General features: G+C 42.3%; 1 protein-coding gene and 1 long non-coding RNA gene across 4 annotated transcripts in view; both read left to right on the top strand.

Annotated features, from left to right (window-relative positions):
* LOC308477279 overlaps positions 1-21,632 on the top strand; it is a 186,284-nt gene extending 164,652 nt beyond the window's left edge. For both annotated transcript variants that reach the window (XR_013986436.1, XR_013986437.1), the window contains exon 2: positions 20,838-21,632. This is a non-coding gene — a long non-coding RNA (uncharacterized lncRNA). The remainder of the gene's footprint in view (positions 1-20,837) is intronic.
* The window catches only part of UVSSA (UV stimulated scaffold protein A), a 53,005-nt gene extending 31,373 nt beyond the window's left edge, over positions 1-21,632 (top strand). The window contains exons 8-13 of one of the 2 annotated variants that reach the window (XM_081005492.1): positions 5,455-5,620; positions 7,086-7,211; positions 7,760-7,943; positions 10,196-10,307; positions 14,860-15,043; positions 19,742-21,632. In XM_081005492.1, the coding sequence (XP_080861618.1) occupies positions 5,455-5,620; positions 7,086-7,211; positions 7,760-7,943; positions 10,196-10,307; positions 14,860-15,043; positions 19,742-19,835 (866 nt within the window). In that variant the 3' untranslated portion in view covers positions 19,836-21,632. The remainder of the gene's footprint in view (positions 1-5,454; positions 5,621-7,085; positions 7,212-7,759; positions 7,944-10,195; positions 10,308-14,859; positions 15,044-19,741) is intronic. The other variant, XM_081005493.1, reaches the window with a different exon arrangement.
* Positions 21,633-27,159: the final 5,527 nt, after the last annotated feature.

Below are 27,159 nucleotides of genomic sequence, written 5' to 3'. Positions count from 1 at the left end.
CAACGGTAAAGGGCCCCATTACCTTCAGTAGCTTAGGGCCTCATCAAGCCTAAGTCCGGCCCTGCTTGAGGAACTCAACTTTCTGCATCCCACCAATGGGAGACTTGTCCATTTATTCATACTCCCTGTTTCCTGGTTCTTCACTGATACATAAGAAACTCTTTCCTCTTATTCCATGACTACTAAGCTTATTCAGGAGTCAGATGAAATATATGGTGATGTATTTTGTCAAATGCTTTTTAAAAGTCCAAGTATACTTTATCAGCCAGATCACCTCTATCTAACTGCTTCTTGACAAATACCTCAAATAGGTTAGTGAGACAGGAGCCATACTGGTTCTGCTTCAGTAAGACTTGTTATTCTATATGCTTGGTAATTCTACCTTTGAGAAGGCTTACCACAAATTATCCCAGAAGAAACTTCAAGCTTCCTGCTTGTAATTTCCAGGACCTCGCCACTCAGCAGATCCCTTTTTAAAATTGGTGTTACATTGGCCACTTTCCAGTCATTAATAGATTATGATTGTTGGCATCCATCTGTCTTGAGAGACAATGGAGTGCACCTCTGGGGGTGAAGCCAGACCACTATGTTAGCAGCAGTGAAGAGGCCTCCTCAGGCCATAAGCCTGGGCAGTGTATAGGGGGGTCCTGAGCTGTCAAGACAACAAGATATGGTCCAAAGAAAAGCAGAACAAGACATTTGGCACCAGCTTGGCTTCAGGAATTGCTGGAAGGAGGCATATAAGGTGCCACCCAACCCTCTTAGGGACTCCACTCTGGATTTGTGTAGGGTTTACTCCTTAGCCCAGGGGTCAGCAACCTTTTTCAGCTGTGCGCCGGTCCACTGTCCCTCAGACCATGTGGTGGGCCAGACTATATTTTTTTTGGGGGGGGGGGAATCAATGAATTCCTATGCCCCACAGATAACCCAGAGATGCATTTTAGATAAAAGCACACATTCTACTCATGTAAAAACACCAGGCAGGCCCCACAAATAACCCAGAGATGCATTTTCAATAAAAGGACACATTTTACTCATGTAAAAACACTCTGATTCCTGGACCGTCCACAGGCACATCCGGCCCACGGGCCTTAGGTTGCCTACCCTTACCTTAGCCTTTCCTTCTCCTGAAGATATCATGCAAGACAGCAGAGGTTGAAGAAGGTAAAGGTACCCCTGACCGTTGGGTCCAGTCATAGACGACTCTGGGGTTACAGCGCTCATCTCACTCATCTCACTCACCGGCATTTGTCCGCAGACAGTTTCCAGGTCATGTGGCCAGCATGACTAAGCCGTTTCTGGCAAAACCAGAGCAGCGCACGGAAACGCCGTTTACCTTCCTGCCAGAGCGGTACTTATTTATCTACTTGCACTTGATGTGCTTTCGAACTGCTAGGTGGGCAGGAGCTGGGACTGAGCAACGGGAGCTCAACCTGTTGTGGGGATTTGAACTGCCGACCTTCTGATTGGCAAGCCCTAGGCTCAGTGGTTTAGACCACAGCGCCACATGCCTCCCTCATAGCAGAGGTTTAGGATCACAGTTTTCCTTCTCCAAGATGGGCCACCTTCCCAGGTGGTCGAGCCCCATCTGCCCCTCACTAGGAATGATGATTTCAGTGAATATAATACCACATGGTGTGTTCATGCATGCACATACAAACAAGATTTTCCCAACAGAACATTTTTAACCAAACTATTGCGGTAGCTGCAAGGAACGGTTACAGTGTGGAGTGCTTCTGTTGAGAACATCAGCCGGCCACCCATGCCTTTTTGGAGAAAGTCCACTCTGTTCTGTTCCTCCTGTCCCTCACCAGATACTCAGCATTCTGTGGCCACAGAATACCCAATCACCATTATACAGGGATTTTTTTTGGGGGGGGGGTTGCAGGTGGCTGGTTTCCTCCTTTAGTTTTATTCTTCCTATTTTCCCCCTATTTCGGCAAGCATTATTAGTAGTAGTAGTAAATCATGGCCACTGGGCCCATCACCTCCTGGCAAATAGAAGGGGAAGAAATGGAGGCAGTGAGATATTTTACTTTCTTGGGCTCCATGATCACTGCAGATGGTGGCAGCAGCCACGAAATTAAAAGATGCCTGCTTCTTGGGAGAAAAGCAATGACAAACCTAGACAGCATCTTAAAAAGCAGAGACATCACCTTGCCAACAAAGGTCCGTATAGTTAAAGCTATGGTTTTCCCAGTAGTGATGTCTAGAAGTGAGAGCTGGACCATAAAAAAGGCTGATCGCCGAAGAATTGATGCTTTTGAATTATGGGGCTGGAGGAGAGTCCCATGGACTGCAAGAAGATCAAACCTCTTCATTCTGAAGGAAAACAGCCCTGAGTGCTCACTGGAAGGACAGATCGTGAAGCTGAGGCTCCAATACTTTGGCCACCTCATGAGAAGAGAAGACTCCCTGGAAAAGACCCTGATGTTGGGAAAGATGGAGGGCACAAGGAGAAGGGGATGACAGAGTACGAGATGGTTGGATAGTGTTCTCGAAGCTACCAGCATGTGTTTGTCCAAACTGCGGGAGGCAGCGGAAGACAGGAGTGCCTGGCGTGCTCTGGTCCAGGGGGTCACGAAGAGTCGGACACGACTAAACGACTAAACAACAAAGGAGTAGTAGTAGTAGTAGTAATGTATTGGGACTTCCCTGAGCATAGTGATATCCCTTTTTCGCCTCAGTAGCCCTGTTTTGGTTACACAGTCATCATAACTCAGCACCCAAATCGTTTAGGATAAATGGTAAAATGACAACAGTGCGCAAGAGCCAAAGAAAAATGTAACTAGCTTCATGGGAAGTATGAAAATCCATTTCTGGTAAGGAGTGTGTGTGCATGTATGTGCATACATGCTTATGTTAAAAGGAAAAAGGTAATGAAAATTCTCTTCAGCACACACTCGTCCTTGGGCATGCCTGAAGTAGTCATTTGTGTGCCGTGTTGTGTTGATAGACATGTATTTTGGATTAGCAAGGGCTATGCGCAGAACAGAATGGAGGAAAGAGAGCAAAACCTTTTTCTTCAAATCTTTTTGTTCATATTATTTACATTCTAGTTCGGTGGGATTCCCCCCCCCCTTTTCAATTAAATATATACTGCTTACCCACTTCTGATTCTCCTAAGTCCAAATGGCTGATGAAACCTGTTCTTTTACTTTCTCTGAATTTTCATTGAGGAGCTTTTATCTCCCCTTAATCCCACCATTTCTGTCAGGACACAATCTCTTTCTCAAATTTACATTTTAATTACAAGGCCAGCTGAACTAGCTAAAATCAATAATGTCAGCATTCAGCAGCCTAACTTTCAGCTGAAATCCCAGCCTCTCTATTTCCTACTATTGATTTATCTCTTTAACGCTGTCTACTTTATTGCTTCAGGCAAATAGGTGCCATTTGGTCAATTTAAACAACAACAAACACCACCAGGAGATTGGACTTAAAAAAAAAAAATATTCCTAAAACCAAGTATTGCAATAAATTTGAACCAATGTATTGTAGTAGTGATAATATAAAGGATATTTGAAAACGGAGGGGTTTGGATGGGGGATTAGCTTTAGCTATAGAGCTTTGTTCTGTTTCTGGTACAGACATGCTTCTGCCCCAAAATAGTATTTTTCTTTGAGTATTTGTTTTTACTCTATGTAATCAAAATTAATTTGATGCCTAATTATTAGAATGAATTTGGTTTAATTTGCTGGAAACAGATTATCTTCAACTGACCAAGCCTCTACCCTCCATTAGCTAAAAGTTCTCTAGTCTTCCCCCACCAAAAAAAAATATGAGACTGCCAAAGCCCATGAAAGAGAAAATTATTGCACTTACATGTAACTTGCTGGTCTTTGAAAGTCTTTCTGCAGCCCATTTGCCTTCCTCCCCATAGAGGCTTCTCTCATTTGAAATTGACCTTAGTGGTGTCTGGGGGGAGGTGAGGTGGTGACCTGGCCCTTCAGCTGAGGTCTCTGATACCAAAGCCATCATCAGTCAAAGGGAGCGGGGCTCCAAGCTCTAGAAGATCCAGTGACTTCACCTACTCATGTGTAGATCCCATATGTGGGACTGCAGTGTGTCCTGAACAGTAGCAGGTGGTTGTTTGGGGGTGGGTGGGTCAGTATTACCTGTAGATTCATCCTTGGAGAGAAAAGAGTTGCATGTCAAGTTCTCCCACCCCATCTCATTGCATAAACAACACTTTCAAACTTAGTAGAAGTTGAAAAGTTGGGGGGTGGGGAAATGATAGTAGGTAGCAAAGAAGAGCCCACTGTTTTGAAGAGAGTTTTGTTTGTTGTTGTTTAGTTGTTTAGTCATGTCCGACTCTTCGTGACACCCTGGACCAGAGCACGCCAGGCACTCCTGTCTTCCACTGCTTCCCGCAGTTTGGTCAGACTCATGCTGGTAGCTTCGAGAACACTGTCCAACCATCTTGTCCTCTGTCGTCCCCTTCTCCTTGTGCCCTCCATCTTTCCCAACATCAGGGTCTATTCCAGGGAGTCTTCTCTTCTCAGGAGGTGGCCAAAGTATTGGAGCCTCAGCTTCAGGATCTGTCCTTCCAGTGAGCACTCAGGGCTGATTTCCTTCAGAATGAAGAGGTTTGATCTTCTTGCAGTCCATGGGACTCTCCTACCAAAGCAACAAAAGGGATATTGTTGTGGGCAGTCTCACTATATGCAGTGAAACAAGGAATGGATAGAACAGGCATAGGCAAACTCGGCCCTCCAGATGTGTTGGGACTACAACTCTCATCATCCCTCGCTAACAGGACCAGTGGTCAGGGATGATGGGTGTGGTAGTCCCAGAACATCTGGAGGGCCGAGTTTGCCGATGCCTGGGATAGAAAATCACAAAATGCTTAACCTACTAACAATAGCCAACATAATAGGGTGGCCAGACCAGCTCCATAACTGGCAAAAGACAAAGTTCAGGACTCCTTGGGGCTGTCATTTGGCTTCCTTATTATTGGAGCTGCAATCACAGTGGCAAATACAGATCTTGGCACACTAATTGTTGTCCCGTCACTGTAAAACAAGAGGGTTCTGTTAGGACTGTCCCCTGGGTTGGCCTCTTCCAATTCTCTTTCCATTCCTCTTATAGTGTCACAAGTTCTCAGATATGCTAGATCAGACACTGTATTTCTGAAAGAGTACAAAACTTTTTCTGCTGCTGACAGAGAGGGAAAAGTATTTGGTTGGAGACATTTGTTAATGTGGAGTCTAAATTGGGCAGTGGTGCTTTTTCTTGGACTTTCTAAAGAAATATGGGTACAAATGAAATTTTGTCCTATACAGCTAGAGTTAGTATTTTGGTGAAGACCAGAATTTTGCCTCAGATCAGTATTCCATTTCTGAAACGTGCTGTACAAACTGACCAGCTGTTACTTTCCAGAGACATAGGTTTCCTTCATACAGTATGTGTCAGCAAATGTGTGCTTACCCCAACTTTGCTTTTCTTTTGTAGGGTTGGAACCAGTATCACCTTCAAAACCCTTTGCGACAGGAAGAGCATCTGCAGCAACCTCCCAACCTAAAAGAAACAATGAGGAACTTGATCCAACCTGTGCAGCTGCAACATGGAAAATGATCCAAGATAAACTGCCTAGATTACATCTTCCAGGTGCCAGGTTGTAAGGAGACCAATATTCCGTTGGCAATCTTGCCCTTTGCATTTCACGTCCAAAACAAAGGCAGGCCTTAATATTTACAGAGCATTAACCTTGCTTCTCTCCTGCAGAGAAGAGGTTTTATTTAGCGTTTGGGATTTTTGCTCTGGTTGCCCCCACCATCTACGATGCCTCAGGGAGCTAGTGATTGCCACCACCGAAAGGGCAAGGCCAAGTTTGAGCAGAGGAGGAGACTTTGGGCAAAGCTGTGGAGAAGATGCTGTTGATGCAGGAGGAGGCAGTCCTGTCTGTCTCCCTTTTTTTGAGGGGATGGCGGGTAAAGGGGATCCTCTGAACTGTCTCTAGCCCCTCAGTCTTCTTGCCTGCCCTGTTTTCCCCCCTGTGGCTGTACTCATCAATCAGCCTGCCTTGAACATTTTCTTGGGTCAGGTCTGGTTTTACAGGTATTATAGTAGTAGTAGTAGTAGTAGTAGTAATAATTTATTATTTGTACCCCGCCCATCTGGCGCTGTGGTCTAAACCACAGAGCCTAGGACTTGCCAATCAGAAGGTCAGCGGTTCAAATCCCCGCAACGGGGTGAGCTCCCGTTGCTCGGTCCCTGCTCCTGCCCACCTAGCAGTTCGTAATCACGTCAAAGTGCACGTAGATAAATAGGTACCATTCCAGCGGGAAGGTAAACGGCGTTTCCGTGCGCTGCTCTGGTTCGCCAGAAGTGGCTTAGCTGTACGCTGGCTCCCTCAGCCAATAAAGCGAGATGAGCGCCACAACTCCAGAGTCGGCCACGACTGGACCTAATGGTCAGGGGTCCCTTTACCTTTACTGTCTGCTTCCACTTTTCTTTTTGCCAAAGGTTATGTTCCTTTTTGTTCTCTTCATTTGGACACGACTTGGACAAGACCTTGACATTCCATTGTTGCACCCATAACCCAGGTTTAAGGTGCCGTTCAGCTCCTAGCTTTCATATCTCAGTTTCTAACACTGGTTCTATTCCCCTCAAAGCACTGCAATTTGCAGAGTGATTAAAAGTCAATTCCTCTTTCCAGGAAACTCTGGGAATTGTAGCTCCATGAGGGGAGTAGGAGTCTCTGAACAACTCCCAGACCAAACTACAGTTCACATAACTCTTTGGGGGAATTCATGGCTGCTTAAAGTGGTATAATACTGTTTTAGAATTCTAAAGACAAAGGCAGTATTTAATCAGCATCGTGGTTCTTGCTTGGTTTGTATTGTATTGTTCTTGGCTTTTCTTGTTCAAGTACCTTGGAAAATCATCTAAGAGTTATGCACATTAACTCGTGAATCGTTAATTCCTTGTTATAGTAAAGTATTTGCTTTTCACAGCATTTTGACCTGCTAAAAGTTGAAGTAGGTCTAAAATGAAGTGGATGCCAATTGTTGAATGTTTCCTGTCGTTCTGGATAGTAACTGTTGTCTCTTCATCATTTGTATTTTATCCTACAAATCTAGAAATTCTGAACCAGCGTCACCCAACAATAAGTCTGAAGAAGAAAAAGCCAAGGCCCCGGTCGTACCATTTGGGTTAGATCTTTTCTACTGGGGCCAAGAGCAACCAGGTTCTGGGAAGATTATTAAGTAAATATACTGCACGTTTTCTTTTAAAATATGTAAAAAAAAATCCTCTCTTAAATTGTGATGCATCAAGCCTTATCTGCTCATTTTTACTGAAACCTTGAAATGTAAAAACTTTCTGCACATTTGCAAATTTTATGAGCCGTCTGATGACAGACAGCGTTTCTGACATAACCTGATCCATTTCTAGAATTCATTTTATTAAATTTATATGCCACGCTTCATCCAAAGATCGCAAACCTATTTACAACGTAAAAACACAAAATGATAAATTGACCTTACAAAATATGTGATGAAGCTGCTTCTGGAGAAGTGAATCACTTGCAATCCTCTTGAGATAGTAGTTTCATTCTATATCTTTTTTAGCTTGCAGCTGAATTAAATATATTCAATATTTTAAAAAATCAAAGTTGTTTAGGAATTTGAGCCCAAGCAGTGTTTAGATATTTTAAAAGCATATGTCATATATCAGGAGAAGGTGTTAAAATGTCTCTCTAGAATTTATGTTTATATTAATGACAAAGCACTGATGTAACTGTTCTGTTTTCTAGATGTTCTTCTCAGCATCGCTTCTGGGCACCCAGCGAAATGGAAGAGGAAGTGGAAAACAAAGAAGTTGCAGAGATGCTGAAGAGCAGATGTATAACATTTGCTGGCAAGTTTGAGCCAGTGAAGCACAAATGCCGGGCCCCAATGCCTAATGGAGGACTTTGTGAAAGGCAGGATAGATTTAAGGTGGGTGCTTAATAACACCTCTAGAGCATTCCACTTGGTCCTATTTTGCCATTTCTTTAAAATATTAATACTGTAATGTGCTTGGCCAGAGATATGAGGCAGCAGTTTGAGGGAAACTCTAGAAGGGAAGAATTGAATGTAATCCAAAATGAAGTCCCACATAGTACACCTGTTGCATTACTTGGAATTGAATTAGGTCTCCTTTCTCTAAAAGCCTGCCTCCGTAATTCATGATTAAATGATGGAAAATAATCTTGTTGCTGCCAGACCAACATGGAGCAAAATTAGACTCGCAGAATGGAAAGGACTGGGCCCTGGACACAGCCTTTTAACAGTTGGATGCCGAATTATTCAGTACCACTATAATGTCTACTCAGGATATTTCTGACCATAAGATTTGTGGTGTAAGATCACTGAGAATGCCAAAATGGACTTTGACTATGAAGAATTTCAAGTCCTCAATTTGGTATATTAAACTTAAATCCAGCCATAAAAGAACTGTTTGAAGAAATGCTTCCCTGTTTTCCTAAAAGAGGGAATGACCTCTGTTTTCCTAAAACAGAGGATGACCTCAAGTTCTACTGCTCTGAAAGAGTGAAGGAATTCCACTAGTTGTTTTTATCTTGGAGTTTGGGGTTGCAATTTGTTGATGATTGTAGCTTTTGTGGGTTTGTTGTTGTTTTTTTTAAAAAATGTAGGTACTTTTAGCATTCTTGCAGAAGGAAAAGCAAGGTAGTTTTTAAAAATAAAACATAATAAAATATTTCTGGGAGGATAGCTATGCTCTGCAGCAGCAAAACAATGAAGGGTCCGATCACTTCTTAAAGACTACAGCTGCAATCCTGTACTTGTTTACCTGGGAGTAAATCCCATTGAACTTGGTTGAACTTTCTTCTGAGTAGGCATGCACGTGATTGCGCATTTACTGTGAATACTATTGTATTCAGATTTTCCACATTGATGTTCATTGCTGTATAATCTCATTTTAAACATCCTTTCCCCCACCCCAAAACTAAGAACACAAATAATTTAAGGCCTTTCTTTGTAGAGCAAATGCTTTAGCCTTGCCCTTCAAGACGGGATGACCAGATTTTTTTTCCAGAAGGAACAGACACATTCATAGGTTGTAGGTTGGATATTTGGTCTGATCCACTAAGACCATTCTTACATTTTCAAGCAGAAAGTACAGATGAAACTCGAAAAATTAGAATATCGTGGAAAAGTTCCTTTATTTCAGTAATTCAACTTAAAAGGTGAAACTAATATATGAGATAGACTCATGACATGCAAAGCGAGATATGTCAAGCCTTTATTTGTTATAATTGTGATGATCATGGAGTACAGCTGATGAAAACCCCAAATTAACAATCTCAGAAAATTAGAATATTAAATGAAATCAGCAAAACAAGGACTGCAAATAGAGCAGTATTGGACCTCTGAGAAGTAGAAGCATGCATATGTAGTCAGTACTTGGTTTTTGCCCCTTTTGCATCAATTACTGCCTCAATGTGGCAGTATGAAAAAGCTTGGAGTGCATTACATGTATGTTGAGTGTGCAGAATTTGTACCAAACCCTTGGCTCAAATAAACATTTCAGGGAACTACAAATAGGAGTTTTCAGAACTGAGATGAACTGTGGTTCCAGTGATAGCAGAGCAAAGTTCCCTGGATTTCATGACCACCTGCTGTTGGGATATTCCCATATCCAGAATGATATGAATCAGTCAGCCATGTACAGTGGTGCCTCGCAAGGCGAGATTAATTCGTTCCGCGAGTTTTGTCGTCTTGCGATTTTTTTCGTCTTGCGAAGCACGGTGTCGGGAAAATTTTGGAAAAGCTTCAAAAATCACCAAAGTCTTTAAAAACCTCAAAAAAGGCTACCACACCGCGTTCTATGAGTTGCTCCTCGAAGTCAAGTCGCAACTGTATTAACAGTGTTAAGAAAAAGGAAACAAACTTGCAAGACGTTTCCGTCTTGCGAAGCAAGCCCATAGGGAAAATCGTCTTGTGAAGCAGCTCAAAAAACAAAAACCCCTTTCGTCTAGCGAGTTTTTTGTCTTGCGAGGCATTCGTCTTGCGAGGTACCACTGTATCTCAAATAAACCCACTTGCAGCTTCTCTGTTCTGTCCATAAGTTACAAAAAAATGGTCCTAATCAGGCCTAACTTGTTATAAATATATATATATAGAGAGAGAGAGAGAGAGAGAGAATGTGTGTGTAACAGCACAAATATCATTGTTTCTTTCTGAAGTGCCCATTTCATGGAAAAATAATCCCCCGGGATGATTCCGGGACTCCTATTGATCAAGAAGACAGAGAGAGAGAAGCAAAGCAACAGTTTGAGAAAAAAGAAAAGCAACCAGGTTTGTATGTTTAATGAAATCTGTGATTATTGAGTTTAAAATATGTGCAAAGTTAATTTAATTTAATTTATAAATTAAAACATGGATTTATCCTAGGTGGGAATTTGGAGAAAAAATAGATTATTCCTGGTGCTAGAAAGGACAAGTCATCTTTACTAATACCTTTTTTGACAGCATTTTGGTTGTACCCAAAATGCTTTTCATAAACTAAAGCTCTATATTTTGTGTAGCAGAAGCCATTTTCTAAATTCCAAAGGAAACGACTAATTTGCTGCTTTTAGATAATAGTGCACAAACTTCAACAAATTCATTTCGGGTGAAATGTTACATTCCTACACTTCATAGCCTAAGTATAGCTACAGTCAAAGTCATAACTGGAACAAGAAAGAAGCTAAATTATCAGATCCTCAGTAGCAAAACTGAAAAGGTCCCTGTGCCTCAGGCCTTGTAGCACAAATGCCAGTCTGAGCTGGATTAAAGTAGGGGTGGGAAACCTCTGGCCCCCAGGCCAGTCTTGGCCTGCCAAAAGGTCTAGTTTGGCCCATGAGGCCATTTTCCCCAAACCACACCCAACTTCTCATCGCTAGTGACATTAGCTCAGGCATCCCCAAACTTGGCCCTCCAGATATTTTGGGACTACAATTCCCATCATCCCTGACCACTGGTCCTGTTAGCTAGGGAACATGGGAGTTGTAGTCCCAAAAAACATCTGGAGGGCTCAGTTTGCCTATGCCTGTGTTAGCTGATGGGCGGGAGGAGAGGGCTTAATCCCGCATTGGCTTGTACACCTTGTTCCCAGCAGGATTTAACACACGCTCCTTAGCAAAAGCACTGTTTGAAACGGCTCACGCTTCTCCCTCAGCCTCTGGCCACCCAGTTACTTCAAGGAGAAATACAAGCTGTTTCCAAAAACACTTGCAAAATGCTTCAAGCACAGAGCAGGTTCTCTCCCCTCTTCCCACTGAGTGATATTGCAGGAGATCAATCCTGTTTGGTCCAGGTGCACAAGAGAGCTCTCTTCAGAGAGTTTGGTCACACACACCCCCCAAACCTAGCAGGAAACCTTCGCTACCCAGCAGGGTGGATTTGACTTAAATCAAATTGATTTAAATCACTAGTCAGTAAGACTTGATTTAAATCACTAGTCAGTAAGACTTGATTTAAATCATTTTTATTTTTTTACAGAAAGATTCATTCTTGCTCTATAATCTTAATATTTACAACCAGATGATCATTTCATTTTTGGAATAATAAATTTTCAGAGCAGTTTTTTACAGTTATATCAAAAATTACTGATTTGCTTATACCATTAGAAATACATGGACAGATAATTATGAAATTATTGTGAGGTTTAATAACTTAACTGTTTATATTTGGACAACTTTTCTGCTGTACTTTATTGGAAGGAGAAAAAAAAATCATTTCCTTACTAACAATTTAAACAATTTATTTAACTAAAGCAATAACATTATGGCATATGTATCCATGTTTATTAACTGATGTGGTTAACTTAAAAAAAAAAAAAAACTTAGACTGAGTTTTAGCGCACATGAAAAGCTTAAAATAAATCCTTATTTCCTGATGAATAGCCTTTGGACTATAATGTGTCCTAAATAGAAAACTATCTTTAGAAAGATTTTTCCTCCAAAAGCGTTTTATTTTAAAAATCCAATTTAAATAATAAAAAAAAATTTATTTTTTTAAATCATTCATTTTTATCTACCCTGTTACCCAGTGTCAGCTGGTGCTAGGGGAGGGTGACCCAGCTTTCTTGTGCACCCAGACCGATCTGTTTGGCTGCACACATTGCAGAAATAAAGCAAGACACTGCCAACGGGAAGGTTTTTTCTCCTTGAAAGGAAGGAAAGAAATTTCCCTTCAGCAGTGCCATGGTGCCCACTACCAAATCCCCTGACATCATTTGCAATGTCAATTGAGAGGTGTCTTTGGAGATGCCACCTGTCAAATTTGGCCTATGAGGCAATTCTTGATAGGACTGTCACCTACGGAGCCAAAAAGGTTTCCCACTCCTGGATTGTTTGTCTGTTTGTTTTTTTAAATTTGCCTACCGCCTTTCAAGGGACGCGGGTGGCGCTGTGGATTAAACCACAGAGCCTAGGACTTGCCGATCAGAAGGTCGGCGGTTCGAATCCCCGTGACGGGGTGAGCTCCCTGCCCACCTAGCAGTTCGAAAGCACGTCAAAGTGCAAGTAGATAAGTAGGTACCGCTCCGGTGGGAAGGTAAACTGCGTTTCCGTGTTCTGCTCTGGTTCGCCAGAAGCGCCTTAGTCATGCTGGCCACATGACCCGGAAGCTGTACGCCGGCTCCCTCAGCCAGTAAAGCAAGATGAGTGCCGCAACCCCAGAGTCGGTCACGACTAGACCTAATGGTCGGGGTCCCTTTACCTTTACCTTTACCGCCTTTCATCCTTGTATCTCAGGGCAGTTCTGAGCATAAAGATAAAAACACAAAATGCATAATAAAAACAAGAACAAAACAAAACCCCTCCAACAAACACATTTAGAAGGATATAGGATATTAGTCAGCCCAAGGCCCAGTTGAAGAGTAATGTTTTCGCCTGGTTCCTGAAGGTGTGTAAGGAAGGGGCCAGGCAATCCTCCCTGGGGAGAGCGTTTCACAAATGCGGAGCCGCTGCAAAAAAAGGCCCATCATCGTATTGCCACCCTCTGAACCTCTTGTGGAGAGGGCACACAAAGAAGGGCCTCTGAAGATGGATCTCAGGGGCCAGGTCAGTTCATACGTCGATTGATTGAGAAGCAGTCCTTGAAATATTGCGGTCATGAGCCCCTTGAGGCTTTATCGGTCAAAACCAACGCTTGGAATTGGGCCCCTGAAACTAATTGGCAGCCAGTGCAATCGGGCCAGTTAAAGGGCTGGTTTGGCAAGAATAAGGCAGCAGTTGTTCTACGTGGTCCTTGGTGTCTTTGCAAGGGAGGAGAATGTCTAGCAAAATAGAATCAGCTGGCTCTGCCCCACCTGTTAAGACACCTGGCCCTCCCTCAAATGGACGCTGGCCTCACTGGTTCAAGGTTTCAGAAAGTGTGTCCCCTTTTTTCAGAATCTGGTTCCCCTGAAAATAATGGCATCTACCATGTTTGCAGTACTAGAAATAAAGAGTTGGGACATAAGGCAAAGTACCGTATTTTTTGCTCGATAAGACTCACTTTTTCCCTCCTAAAAAGTAAGGGGAAATGTGTGTGCATCTTATGGAGTGCAGGCCGCGCAGCTATCACAGAAGCCAGAACAGCAAGAGGAATTGCTGCTTTCACTGCGCAGCGATCCCTCTTGCTGTTCTGGCTTCTGAGATTCAGAATATTTTTTTTCTTGTTTTCCTCCTCCAAAAACTAGGTGCGTCTTGTGGTCTGGTGCGTCTTATAGAGTGAAAAATACGGTAAAAGACGAAGCATTTTGAGTCCCCTCTTGTGCCCTTTATATCTTCCTGTCCAGGTAACTGAAAGCAAAAGGTTGAGCGATCCTCACGCTACAGTGTAGTAGTGATGAAGCCTTGATTTCTGTTTCTTGACTCTTTAAAAATATTACATCCTAGCCCAAGTGTCCACAGAGCTTCAGGCTCTCCTGAAACGACGAATCATGAGGGATTAGGCTGACCTGCTAATCTGCAGTGTTCATCCTTTTACAATAGTTCACACAGAGGAGCAAATTAAGTGCCTATTTTTTGTGTCAGCCCTGAAGAATATCTGGTTTTCCAACCCTTAGTGACTTGTTAACAAACAGGTATCAGGACAAGGTAGTGAAGGCAGCCCCTGGCCAGTCAGATGTGAAATAGTATCTCTTTACTAACTACAGTATTGATTCCGCCCTACCCCTTGCAAACTGTGTAATTTTCTTTTCCCTGCTGCTAAACCAGTAACAATGTATGAAGAGCTTTAGGGGCCCATCAGTGCTCAAAAAGGCTGCTCTTCCTGGCACGCTATCGATTTTTCTCAAAGGCTTTTAAATTGCTCCTTCATTTTACTCAAATGCTCATTTCATCTCTACTGAACGCCAGCGTTTTTTTGTTGTGTTTAAACAATCGCTCCATTCACAGGGTTCCTAAACTGTGTGTCTGTGCTGCCTTCTTATTTACTGGGAGATAAACAGTTTAGTTTTTGTTAATCTTGGATTAATAGTTCCTGTATCTGAATTGTTCTGCTTTGTATTCCTTTACTTCAAAAAAAGTAAACTGTGTCATCCGTCTGCTGCAAGTGAGTGCTTTAATTTTGCCCTTCTAGGCTTCTTGCCTTGGAATTTTTCTAGAGCTCCATTTGCACTTAATGCAAAGGTTCATCAGCGCTCCCCAACCTGGTGCCCTCCAGATGTTTGGAATGCAGCTCACACCAGCTGCGCTGATGGAAATCATTCACCAAAAACACCTGGAGGGCAACAAGTTGAGGGAAGCTGCTCTAGATGATATCTCTTCGGTGTGGAATGGTTTGATTTTTTCCTGACTCGGCCTCCATTTTTAATTCGGTTCTGACATTCTGAAAATTCAGCAATAAAACACTTGTTGGTGTTTTTGCCTTTGTCTAGAGTGGCAAGACCCAGAGTTCATGAGAGAAGTTGAAGCAGCCACCGGGGCTGATCTTGGATCCTCTCGGTACAGTGGAAAAGGAGGGAAAAAGAAAGGGAAGAAAAAGAAATATGCAAACCTCACAGACCTGAAGCAGCAGGCAAATACTTCTCGCTCCCGCCTGGAAAAGAAAGTTTTCGATAAGTAAGAGGCTACTTTGCTTATAATGCCTATCTTGTTTGTTGCTCTGCTAATTTAGTTTTGTTTTTATCATAGAATTGGAAGGGACACCAAGGGTCATCTAGTCCAACCCCCTGCAATGCAGGAACATTGCCTTACTTCTTTAGAGTGTGCCTTTTATATACAATATACAATATACAAAAGGAAAATACAGGTTTTGGTACCAGAAACGCTCTTGCTGGAAATCTGAAATTATGTCACTTGAGTCAAAAATATGAAGTTTTACACAGTATTAAAACTGTTTTATTTTAATTTATTTATTTTAAAATTATTTGTGTTGATTCATAGAATATTGCTACATAAGAACAGCTAGTTTTTGTGCTGTCCATATTAGGTATGTTACTGGTAACATCATTGTCATCATTTGAACAGTGGTGATTGGACTTTATTGCACATTGTATGTATTCCATATCTCTGTGCATTGTGTTTGCCTTAAAGTAATGGATATCTGTTTTTAATACACATTTTTATCAAGCATTATTTCTACTACAAAAGACTGTGGAAGTTCTGAGTTTCCTTGACAATGTTACAGAAGAAAGTAGCAGCTTATGCATACATCTGATATTCAGTTGCATAAGATACATAAAAAATTCAATAGCATTCATTGATTACATAAAACATGCTACTTTTTTTAAGGAAAATGGGATGGAGCATAAGAGATATTAAGAATAATATGGCACATGCTCATATTTCTATTTTCATTTATACCCAACAGAGCTATTAAGTGTTAGGGTTGGATTCCACCCTCTCTTCCTTATTCCCAAACTGGTCAGCTAACAGCTTTGCTGGTTGTATAGATTGCTTCTTTGTGTGAGGAGTCTGTTCTTTAGATCCAGGAATCTATGCTTACGAAATAGCTAAGCGCTCCCAATTCAAAACTGTAATCCTGTGCAAGCCAGTATGTTGAACCCCTCTACAAATCTGACTATACACAAGGGCAACTACCTGCTCAGTGCCTGGGTGCTGATCATTTAGAAATCTGGTCCCAAGAAATAGGCAGCAAGAAGTCTGAAACTGTAGCATGTTTGTGCAGAAAATATATGCTTCGTGTCTGTCACTAAATAAGAATTCTTTCTCCTTTTTTTGTTTTGTTTTCTATAATTTTTACTAAATTTTCTGTTTTATATTTTAGAATATTCATTTAAACAACCTTAAAATATCAGTGACCCCTTCTTCTCTTTCCATGGTTCATTTTGCATAACATAAATCCCTGCATATTTTATATAAACTAAACCATTCAGTATTCCATTATTACATCCATCAAAACTTATTTACACTGTTGAATTTCATCTTAATGCTGCCCACGTTTTCAAATATTTCCCTCCATATATTCAGTAAACATTTTCCAATCTTCTTTAAACATCTGTTTTTCTTCTTCTCTTCTTCTATATTATAGGTCCGCAAGCTGCGTATATTCCATCTGTTTGAATTGCCATTCTTCTTTAGTTGGGACTTCGCTCATTTTCCATTTTTTCCCATTCTTGCTTCTTCCCTATATTTTGGAAACAGGCATATACAGGCCAAAGCCAAGAACGTTCTAGAGTGCTCTGCACATGAGATGGAGTAAGGAAAGGCCTTCTATCCATCTTTCTTCAGAGTAAAAACGTTAGAAAACTTTGAGACTTTTCATACCCTTTGAATTGGGTCAGTTAAGTGTAGTTGCATGAGCAGTGCACACCAGACATTTTCTCAAATGGGATTTCCCTCTTCTCCAGCTCACTCTTGTTCAAGGAAGCTGGAATTGCATCTTCTGCAACGAAGTGTCCTCAGCTCTGATGCACAATGTATCATTTGTCTGACCTGATGTTTTAACACAATTTATTCATGCATTCAAAATGTTATCGCTAATGTTTCAGCATCTTCCTATTATTATTTATCCCGCTTTTATTCCTAAAAGGAGTCCAGTGCGACAAACATTAAAGTAGCACCAATCTGTAAACAGCAGCTGTTTTCAAATAATACACACATCCACAGTGTCTGTGACTTGAAATGACATCCTTGTGGCTGTGGGTCTGTGCCTAAGTAGCCACAGCTCGTTCCACAGCTGTGCCAGTCACTACCACAAATGTGGGCTGGTGACATGAAAGCTTCATTCCCAGACGTACAGATCTGCCTTCGTTGCGTGTTGCAACCAGTGCATGTTCCAGCCGTGCCACAGTGACTATTTGAAGCCAGCCTCTGTGTGGCAGAACGACAGCAAGTGTGATCAATCCAAGTGGAGCAAAACAAATGCCATTAAATCGAGAAGCAAAACACTTTTTGTTTGCAACAAAAATACTAGTGTTTACAATATTATATAACCTCAGAAGCCCGAATGAGCCAGTTTGGAGGGATGTTCATTATTTTAAAATGGTGTTGCTTTCCTTGTCTTGATGTAATGGTTGTTATGAGTAATGAAAACTCGCCTTGCTTTTCTTCTCCTCGCAGAACAACACATTGTCCATGACAATCTTGTATTATCTGGTCTTATTTTGAGGAGTCAATAAGCCATAAAGTTCTAATAAGCAGAATTTCACATCAGCTTTAGAAAATAAATTTTAAAAGTTGTTTTTAGTTTACTGTGCTTCGTGCTAATGATTTTGAATGTGTGTTAGTGCCAGGCGTGGGAATTCAATCTGTCATGTTTTAATAGGTTTCATAGTTTGCAGCACTAAACAAGATGATAACCTTGGCTTTATATAACAGTCCCAAATTACTTGAAATGTACAGGTGATAAACCCAGGCTCTAGTCTGCCAATAAAGTTAAGTGAAATTGCACACAGATCATCAGAGTGGGATCTCATTTCATTTACAGTATCTCACAAGCTAGTGCTGCTAATGTAAAACCTACATGACATGAAAGTGCCAAGGCCATTGTACCCTGCTAAAGACTCACTTTTCTCCTGCCAATTAAATATCATTCCCGCTCCAAAACCATGACCACATAGTTGTCGTTCTTTTATAGCAATGCCTCCTGTAAACTCCTCAAGCCAGAGGAGTTTCGCTTTTAAAGGGGCACCTCTTTTAATCTGTTGTATTTGCTCCATGTGTCCTTTGCCCTTAGACAACTTTAAAAGGTTTAAAGCAAAAGCAAAAACGTGCCCAAAGCTATCTCCATTGTTGTCCTAGTTTCCAGGAAATACAATGGCAAGCTCAGTAGGTGGTTGGTATCTAATGGGGAGCTTTTTAAGCAGAGGTTGGATGGCCATCTGTCAGGGATGCTTTAGTTGAGATTCCTGTATTGCAGGGGATTGGACTAGATCACTCTCGGGATCACTTCAAGCTCTACAGTTCTGTGATTCTATGAATAACGAAGTGTGCAAGGTTTGGGGCACCTGCAGATTGACTGCCATCAGTGGCTGATGTTAGTGCCATCAGTTAGTTGGTGCGCGAATTCAGCCAAGATGCATGTGAACAGCACACATGGGCGTATGGTGTCTACGCCCATACAGCTGCCAGTCATCTTGCAACTGGAGGGGATGGTTGTGCTAGAATATTACAATACAGGTTCATAGAAAATTTGTCTCAGTTACCTTATTTGCAGATTGGAGAAGCTAAACTTTAGGGGCATGTTGCAGGCCAGTAGGAAAACTAGGCACCTGTCTCAAAAACTAGAGATTTCCAGAAATTCTAAAGCTGACTTGGTGAAGGGTTGGAATATATACAATAATTTTTATCCTCGAGCCTGTACTTGGAAAAAACACATGAAATGCAGGAGGCGGGAGTTTTGTGAAGTCGATTTGACTGAGAGAGTGTGATTTGCCCAAGTTCATCAAGTGAGCTTTAGGACTGAGTGGGATTTTTGTCCCTCTAACCGCTAGACCACACCCGGTCTGTAATTTGTGTAGTTTAACACATATAGAATAAGTATGGAAATAAGATTCAGTGGCTTCAGTTTATTGAAATGGATTGAGATCCTTCCCTTTGTGTGGTCTGTAGAATAATAATAATAATAAATTTTTATTTGTACCCCGCCCTCCCCGGCTGGAGTTGGGCTCAGGGCTGCTAAAGCCCTTCCCTCTGATCTGAGCAACTCTTCTCAGTTTATGCTTGGGGGTGGGGTGTGAAACAAAATTTGTTTCCAGAAATGATTTTATGCAGATGCTTTGAGTTCTGTTAAAAACAGCTATTTGCAGGTTTGTGGGATGAATTGAATGGACGCATGCATGCACAGGGCCTGTTAAGACTTCGTGGTTTAGGGGCCCCATTAAACTAATTTGATAGTTTCAAAACAGTTGCTGTTTGTTTATATTGCTCTGGTTAATTCCGTTTTAATGTGCAAAACGCTTTCTGCTCACTGCAGAAGATCATAAACATTGCCCCCTAGAGGTACATGTTCCATATATTCCCACTTCAGTGTTTAAAATTTCACTAAAGCAATTGTGTAAAAATGAATGTGGCCATAAAAGGTGTGGTGTGCGATCATTACAGTGAAGGACTTTGCTTTGTTTATTTCTCTTAATGAGCCCATTGCTAAATTAAAACTTATTTCTGTAGCTAATTTAATTAAGATTATAAATTTGCTCTGCTTCGTCATCAGCGCAGTGTTGTGGAGGCTTGATTAGCAATTAATCACATCCCACTACATTATATTTGCTCACATGTTCATAAATGCTGCTCACATTTGTGTGTAACCTCACTTTAGTTCTCTCCTTTTCATCTTGCCTTGTTTTCTTCTTACAGAACAGCCATGAAGCGCGTGGTGAAAGCGATGAATCGAATGGATCAAAGAAAACACGAAAAGTTTGCAAACCAGTTTAACTATGCACTAAACTGAGTTGCCGTAAATGGCAAAACTGCAAGGACCTTTGCCGGTACTGCCACTCTGTAGAGGAAAGCATTTTATTGGACTAGTTTACTTAGTATCAACTTGCGTAATCTAATACATTTTACAATGAAGATGAATTGTACACATAATTTTGTGTCTGCTTATATTGATAACTGTTCTGTTCTCATTTTAAACAGAAGACTTGTGGTTTGTATATATTCTAACACCACTCTAGATTTTTTACTTTTTGGTGGACTGCAGATTTTCAGCCTTTAATACCTTGACTCAGTGGTCACAGATGATGGGAGTTGTAGTCTATGATGGGAGATGATGATGGGAGTTGTAGTTCCCCACCCTCTATTCTTCAGGAGCCACACTCCCCCCTTTTTTTTCTTTTGGTACATTCCATTTCCAACACCTGCATTTACTTTTCCTGAAAGAATAACATCTGGGATAAACTCCCCTTGAGCAGCTTTTGTGTCAATCTGGATGTGTGAGTTCATTCCTGCGATTCGGCAATTGTCCAGTTGTCTTTAGGTGAGAAGGTGTTCTTCTGTAGTCAGCACACTTGTGACTAACTGAGAATACAAGTGCTTTGCCAGAAACATTCTCTGTGGCTGTAACCGGAGGCATAAAGTTTTGCTGGAACGGCTTCCTTTTAAAAGCATGCCTTGGCCCTTGGGGGCACATGATCACACAGTCATTGTCTAGGTTTCGTGGATGAGATCAGCCTTGCTCACAATTTTCATTTCACGGGAAAGTCTAGCATCACATGAACAAGGCAAGGAGAAATTTATTACTTGTGTACCATTTTAAATGCTCTTGTTCATGATGGTTGTCAGATCTCTTCATTTTTGTTGTAGGCGGCACTTGTAAGTATTTGCATGTAAAATTGTTAATAACTCCTAAAGAGGAACAACTATGTTCTGTGAATGGCCCTGAGACCTCCGGTTATAGGGTGGTATATTAATAATAATAATAATAATAATAATAATAATAATAATAATAAAGTTAATTCCTGCCTGGGGATCTGCAGACTTGCAAAATGGGCCCAGTGGAGAGAGCATGAGTGGACACTGAAATAAACAATAAATCTTGTTTTTTTGAAGCCATTCCACCTCTAAAAAAGGAGAGAAAAAAATATCTATGGGCACATGGAAAGGACAGTGGCCGCTGAGGGAAGAGCACTAGTGCAAGACTGGTGAAAGAAAGCTCAAGACTACTGAGGTTCTGGGTGCAAGAATTGAGCATCAAGCTGGGCGCATAGAAAGCGGCAGAGTGAAAGGCTTGTGTTGAGCAGGAAGCTCACTGTTCGCTCCTCACTTACACTGCCAGTTAGGAAAATGGATTAGCCAAGCTTGCTCTCATTCACCACACCTGACCCACGGCCAGGTGAGTGCACCTTCGCAGGAGGGAGAGTGGTAGGGTCAACGCAGCGGGAAGGACCATACTGGGTAAATTCTCTTTTAAATGACATTAATTAAAGGCCTTGTAATGACAAAAGAGTTGAAGAGCTTATATAAAGGAAATAATACGTAAAATGAAAATTAATATTTAAAATCAGAATATGTATTTTATTATAGGAGGAGGAGGGCCTGGTAACAAAAAAAATTTGTGAAAACGTTTATGGATATTGCACTTATAAATAGTGTGTTTTGCTTTGGATACTTTTTTCTTAGTTTTTTTTTAAAAATTATGATTGGGTTTTATAAACAAGAATAAGGTTATACAAACAAGTATACCAAGTTTTCTCATGTCATTTGTGTATCACAAAAAAGCATAATAAATGTGGGGAAATATCTACAACATGTGTTTCATTGTTAGTGGTCAATGTACAGGTTCTTGGTTCATGAATTGGTTTAGAAAGGAAGGAAGGAAGGAAGGAAGGAAGGAAGGAAGGAAGAAAGAGGGGAATGGTGAGTGGGGTGGGGTCGGGTGGTTATGCTTCTATTCTTAGTATTCTTTTCTGTTAGCAGTTTTTGCTTTTTTATTTTCCAAAGTGGGTCCCCTTTCTCCCCCCCCCCCCAACACTCTGGGTAAGGCTAATTTATTCAGGACGCTGATCAGGAGGGGGAATGGCTAAAACATAGCTAGCTAACCAGCCTTAGCGCAGCTGAATGCGGAGTAGGGCTGCCTGTCTGTGGTGCATAAGTTGAGAAGTGGCACATAATTCTATACTGAGTGTTCAGTTCATGAATGTCTTCAGAAGCAATGTGCTGAAAATTCAGAAGACAACTGAAAATTTGGATTATCTTGGTAAATGACTTTTTAAAAATGCAAAGCACATCTACAGTGTTACCTCAGGTTACATATGCTTCAGGTTACATACGCTTCAGGTTACAGACTCCGCTAACGCAGAAATTGTACCTCAGGTTAAGAACTTTGCTTCAGGATGGGAACAGAAATCATGCTCCGGTGGCACGGCGGCAGCAGGAGCCCCCTTAGATAAAGTGGTGCTTCAGGTTAAGAACAGTTTCAGGTTAAGAACGGACCTCCGGAACAAATTAAGTACTTAACCCAAGGTACCACTGTGTCTGGAATACGACAGTTTTTTCTCAGAAAGAGCTGCATTTCCTTGAAGTGGGAATGGGGGGGGGAGAGAACCTGTGGCTCACGAATTAGTCTTGGCCCAACAGGGAGTCCAATTTGGGTTAAATCTTGTGTTTCCAGCAGGAAATCGGCATTCAGCCATAAGAGCAGGATCCGCCCCCTGCTTGTTAGCTGGGAGTTGGGGGTTAAGCCCTGCACAGTTTGGCAGGATTCCATGCAACACTTTCGTGATTCAGGACCCCCCTGCTCCACTTGCCGTATTTTTCGCTCCATAAGACACACTTTTTTCTTCCTAAAAGGTAAGGGCAAATGTCTGTGCATCTTATGGAGCAAATGCGTGGTCCCTGGAGCCGAATTGCCCAGGGGCAAAAAGCAGATTGTGCTCTTTTTTTTTTTTGGAAAGAGGGAAGTGGGTGTTGAAACAAAGCCGCTGATCGTTTGCCGATTGGGGAGAGAGAGAAGGGACGCTAGAGATAAAGGAGGCTGCCTGGGAGGGGGGAGGTAAAAGCCCATGAATCCTCAGGATTTTGCAGTGGGTCACCCCAAATTCACTATCAGATCACATAGCATGTCCATGGCTACATCCTGCATCAAAAAACACATGCATCCACTGTTTCGTGGGGCTGCAATGGTGCAAAAACGTGGTTACAAAGCATGGATCCACATGGATTCTCAGGATTTTTGCATTGGGCTACCCCAAACTCACCACCAAATCACATATCTGTGGCCACAGCATGAACCACAAAAAACAGCATGAACCACCCGCTGTTTCGTTCAGAATATTTTTTTCCCTTGTTTTCCTCCTATAAAAACTAGGTGCGTCTTATGGTCAGGTGTGTCTTATGGAGCCAAAAATACGGTAAGCAGGAGAAGAAGACATTCAGATGAGCAACTCTGCCTACGGAGACTGGAGCTTGATGCAGGACCAGCTTTTCAACACAGCGAGTCCTCTTTCCTCTGGAAGCATCTCTTTCGCAACTGTTTTATTAAAAGGCTGCAAGTCAGTTCCCAGGACTAATACACTCCTAGTGTGAGCTTGAAAAATCAGAGCACTCCAGGGTTGTTAAGATTGTTTAAATTTTGAGTTAACAACGCCTCGAGACAGCAAACGATGCTAGGTGCCCACTTCATCTGCTGCTTTAACAACCATTCATGCCCCAGTCCCAATATTCATGGGGTTGTGATGATGCTAATGCAACCTCCATCCATTTCCTTTATTTCTAATGCTGCTGTAGAGCTCACATCCTTGCAAACTGTTAAATATTATATAGAAAGCATCAGTCTCACACTATGGAGGGTTTTTCGGAGCTTTCATCTGCTGGAAGCTTCAGAAGTAAATAGACATGTTTGTTGTTTAGTCGTTGAGTCGTGTCCGACTCTTCGTGACCCCATGGACCAGAGCACGCCAGGCACTCCTGTCTTCCACTGCCTCCCGCAGTTTGGTCAAACTCATGCTGGTAGCTTCGAGAACACTATCCAACCATCTCGTCCTCTGTCGTCCCCTTCTCCTTGTGTCCTCCATCTTTTCCAACATCAGGGTCTTTTCCAGGGAGTCTTCTCTTCTCATGAGGTGGCCAAAGTACTGGAGTCTCAGCTTCAGGATCTGTCCTTCCAGTGAGCACTCAGGGCTGATTTCCTTAAGAATGGATAGGTTTGATCTTGCAGTCCATGGGACTCTCAAGAGTCTCCTCCAGCACCATAATTCAAAAGCATCAATTCTTCGGCAATTGGCCTTCTTTATGGTCCAGCTTTCACTTCCATACATCACTACTGGGAAGACCATAGCTTTAACTATACGGACCTTTGTTGGCAAGGTGATGTCTCTGCTTTTTAAGATGCTGTCTAGGTTTGTCATTGCTTTTCTCCCAAGAAGCAGGCGTCTTCTAATTTCGTGGCTGCTGTCACCATCTGCAGTGATCATGGAGCCCAAGAAAGTAAAATCTCTCACTGTCTCCATTTCTTCCCCTTCTATTTGCCAGGAGGTGATGGGACCAGTGGCCATGATCTTAGTTTTTTTGATGTTGAGCTTCAGACCATATTTTGCACTCTCCTTTCTCACCCTCCTTAAAAGGTTCTTTAATTCCTCCTCACTTTCTGCCATCAAGGTTGTGTCATCTGCATATCTGAGGTTGTTGATATTTCTTCCGGCAATCTTAATTCCGGCTTGGGATTCATCCAGCCCAGCCTTTCGCATGATGAATTCTGCATATAAGTTAAATAAGCAGGGAGACAATATACAGCTTTGTCGTACTCCTTTCCCAATTTTGAACCAATCAGTTGTTCCATATCCAGTTCTAACTGTAGCTTCTTGTTCCACAGAGAGATTTCTCAGGAGACAGATGAGGTGATCAGGCACTCCCATTTCTTTAAGAACTTGCCATAGTTTGCTATGGTCGACACAGTCAAAGGCTTTGGGGAAATAGACATAGCGCAGTAAGTTACAAATCCTGGAATATGGCAGCAGAGAGCTATGGGCAAAAACTGCTTTCTGCCTTGAGCGCATTGCTCCCCTGGTTAGAGAAGACAGTAACATGTACATGCAATTCTCAGTAATTTCAGTATTTATCAGGTGAGTGACCTTGAACCGGTTGCATTCTCTCAGATAGACATGGCTCACAGAGAATATTAAGAGGATTAAAGGGGGGGGGGAGAGATCTTGTTTATTACCCTGAGATCCTCGAAGGAAGGTGCTTATTTATATCTTTATTTTATATGCCACTCTTGATCTGAAGGGTGGTTTGTAGCACAAAAATATAAAATGAAACCGCGGAATACATAACATAATAAAAACAAAGAAAAACCTATAGCCCCCCCCTCCCACAAACCATTTAAGAGGCCTGAAGTCTCATGGAGGAGGCACTTGAATAAAGGCTTCAGATTATGATCGCAGGCCAGGGTCTGTGTCTGTTCATATGGGGAGAAACAGCATTTGAGGTATTGGGGTCTTGAGCCGTTTTAAGGCTTTATAGGTCTAAAGCTTTATAGGTCTTTGGGTCCAATCCCAAAGAAGGGCAGTGCCAAAGAATGCTCCAACTACCGCACAATTGCACTCATTTCACACGCTAGCAAGGTTATGCTTAAAATTCTACAAGGAAGGCTCAAGCAGTATGTGGACCGAGAACTCCCAGAAGTGCAAACTGGATTTAGAAGAGGCAGAGGAACCAGAGACCAAATTGCAAACATGCGCTGGATTACGGAGAAAGCTAGAGAGTTCCAGAAAGACATCTACTTCTGCTTCATTGACTATGCAAAAGCCTTTGACTGTTGACCTTTTAATGAGGGTGAAAGAGGAGAGCGCAAAATATGGTCTGAAGCTCAACATCAAAAAAACGAAGATCATGGCCACTGGGCCCATCACCTCCTGGCAAATAGAAGGGGAAGAAATGGAGGCAGTGAGAGATTTTACTTTCTTGGGCTCCATGATCACTGCAGATGGTGACAGCAGCCACAAAATTAGAAGACGCCTGCTTCTTGGGAGAAAAGCAATGACAAACCTAGACAGCATCTTAAAAAGCAGAGACATCACCTTGCCAACAAAGGTCCATATAGTAAAAGCTATGGTCTTCCCAGTAGTGATGTATGGAAGTGAAAGCTGGACCATAAAGAAGGCTGATCGCCGAAGAATTGATGCTTTTGAATTATGGTGCTGGAGGAGACTCTTGAGAGTCCCATGGACTGCAAGAAGATCAAACCTCTCCATTCTGAAGGAGATCAGCCCTGAGTGCTCACTGGAAGGACAGATCGTGAAGCTGAGGCTCCAGGACTTTGGCCACCTCATGAGAAGAGAAGACTCCCTGGAAAAAAACTCTGCTGTTGGGAAAGATGGAGGGCACAAGGAGAAGGGGACGACAGAGGATGAGATGGTTGGATAGTGTTCTCGAAGCTACCAGCATGAGTTTGACCAAACTGCGGGAGGCAGTGGAAGACAGAAGTGCCTGGCATGCTCTGGTCCGTGGGGTCACGAAGAGTCGGACACGACTAAACAACAACAAGGTCAAAAGCAGCACCTTGAATTGGGCCCGGAAATTAATTGGCAGCCAGTGCAGTCGGGCCAGGATAAGTGTCAGATGCCTAGAGTCATTGGGGCACCCGAATCAGATGGATGGGGTACAAATGCTGTTATTTTATGCTCAAACTGTCTTGCCCTGGTGAACAGCCTGGCCACTGAATTCTACACCAGATGAAGTTGCTGCCTTCAGAGGCACCCTCTTATATAATGCGTTGGAGTAATCTAATTTAAAAGTTTATCACAGCATGAATGACAGAAGTTAGGCTATCCTGTCCAGATAGGGCATGGCTGGGCCACCAGTCAAAGCTGATGGAAGGCACTCTGCACCACTGAAGCCACCGGAGCCTCAAATAAGCTACAAAGACGTTCCTTCAGAGGGTGTGTGACGGCATAAAGAGCAGGCAACATCCCATCCATCTGGTCTAGGGTACCGCTCACAGTCTTATCTGGATTGAGCTTCAGTTCATTGGCTCTCATCCAGTCCACTGAGGCAAGACAACGTTCCAGTACTCCCACTGCCTCACCTGCAGATGTAAAGGAGAAACAGAGCTGAGTGTCATCAGCATATTGCTGACTACGTACTCCAAACCTTTGGATAACTCCACTCAGTGGTTTCATGTAGATGCTAACAGCATAGGGGCTAAAATTGAATCCTGAGGAACCCCACGTTGAAGGCTCCACAGGGCTGAAGAACATTCCCCAAATATCGCCCTCTGGAAACATCTATCCCAGTAGGACTGCAACCACCTCCCTGCAATGCCACCCACCCCCCAA

Source organism: Podarcis pityusensis (assembly GCF_964106645.2).
Source record: "Podarcis pityusensis genome assembly, chromosome: 5".
NCBI lineage: Eukaryota > Metazoa > Chordata > Lepidosauria > Squamata > Lacertidae > Podarcis > Podarcis pityusensis.
The sequence above is the reverse complement of the archived record's forward strand: the minus strand, read 5'-3'. Positions and strand labels throughout refer to the sequence as shown.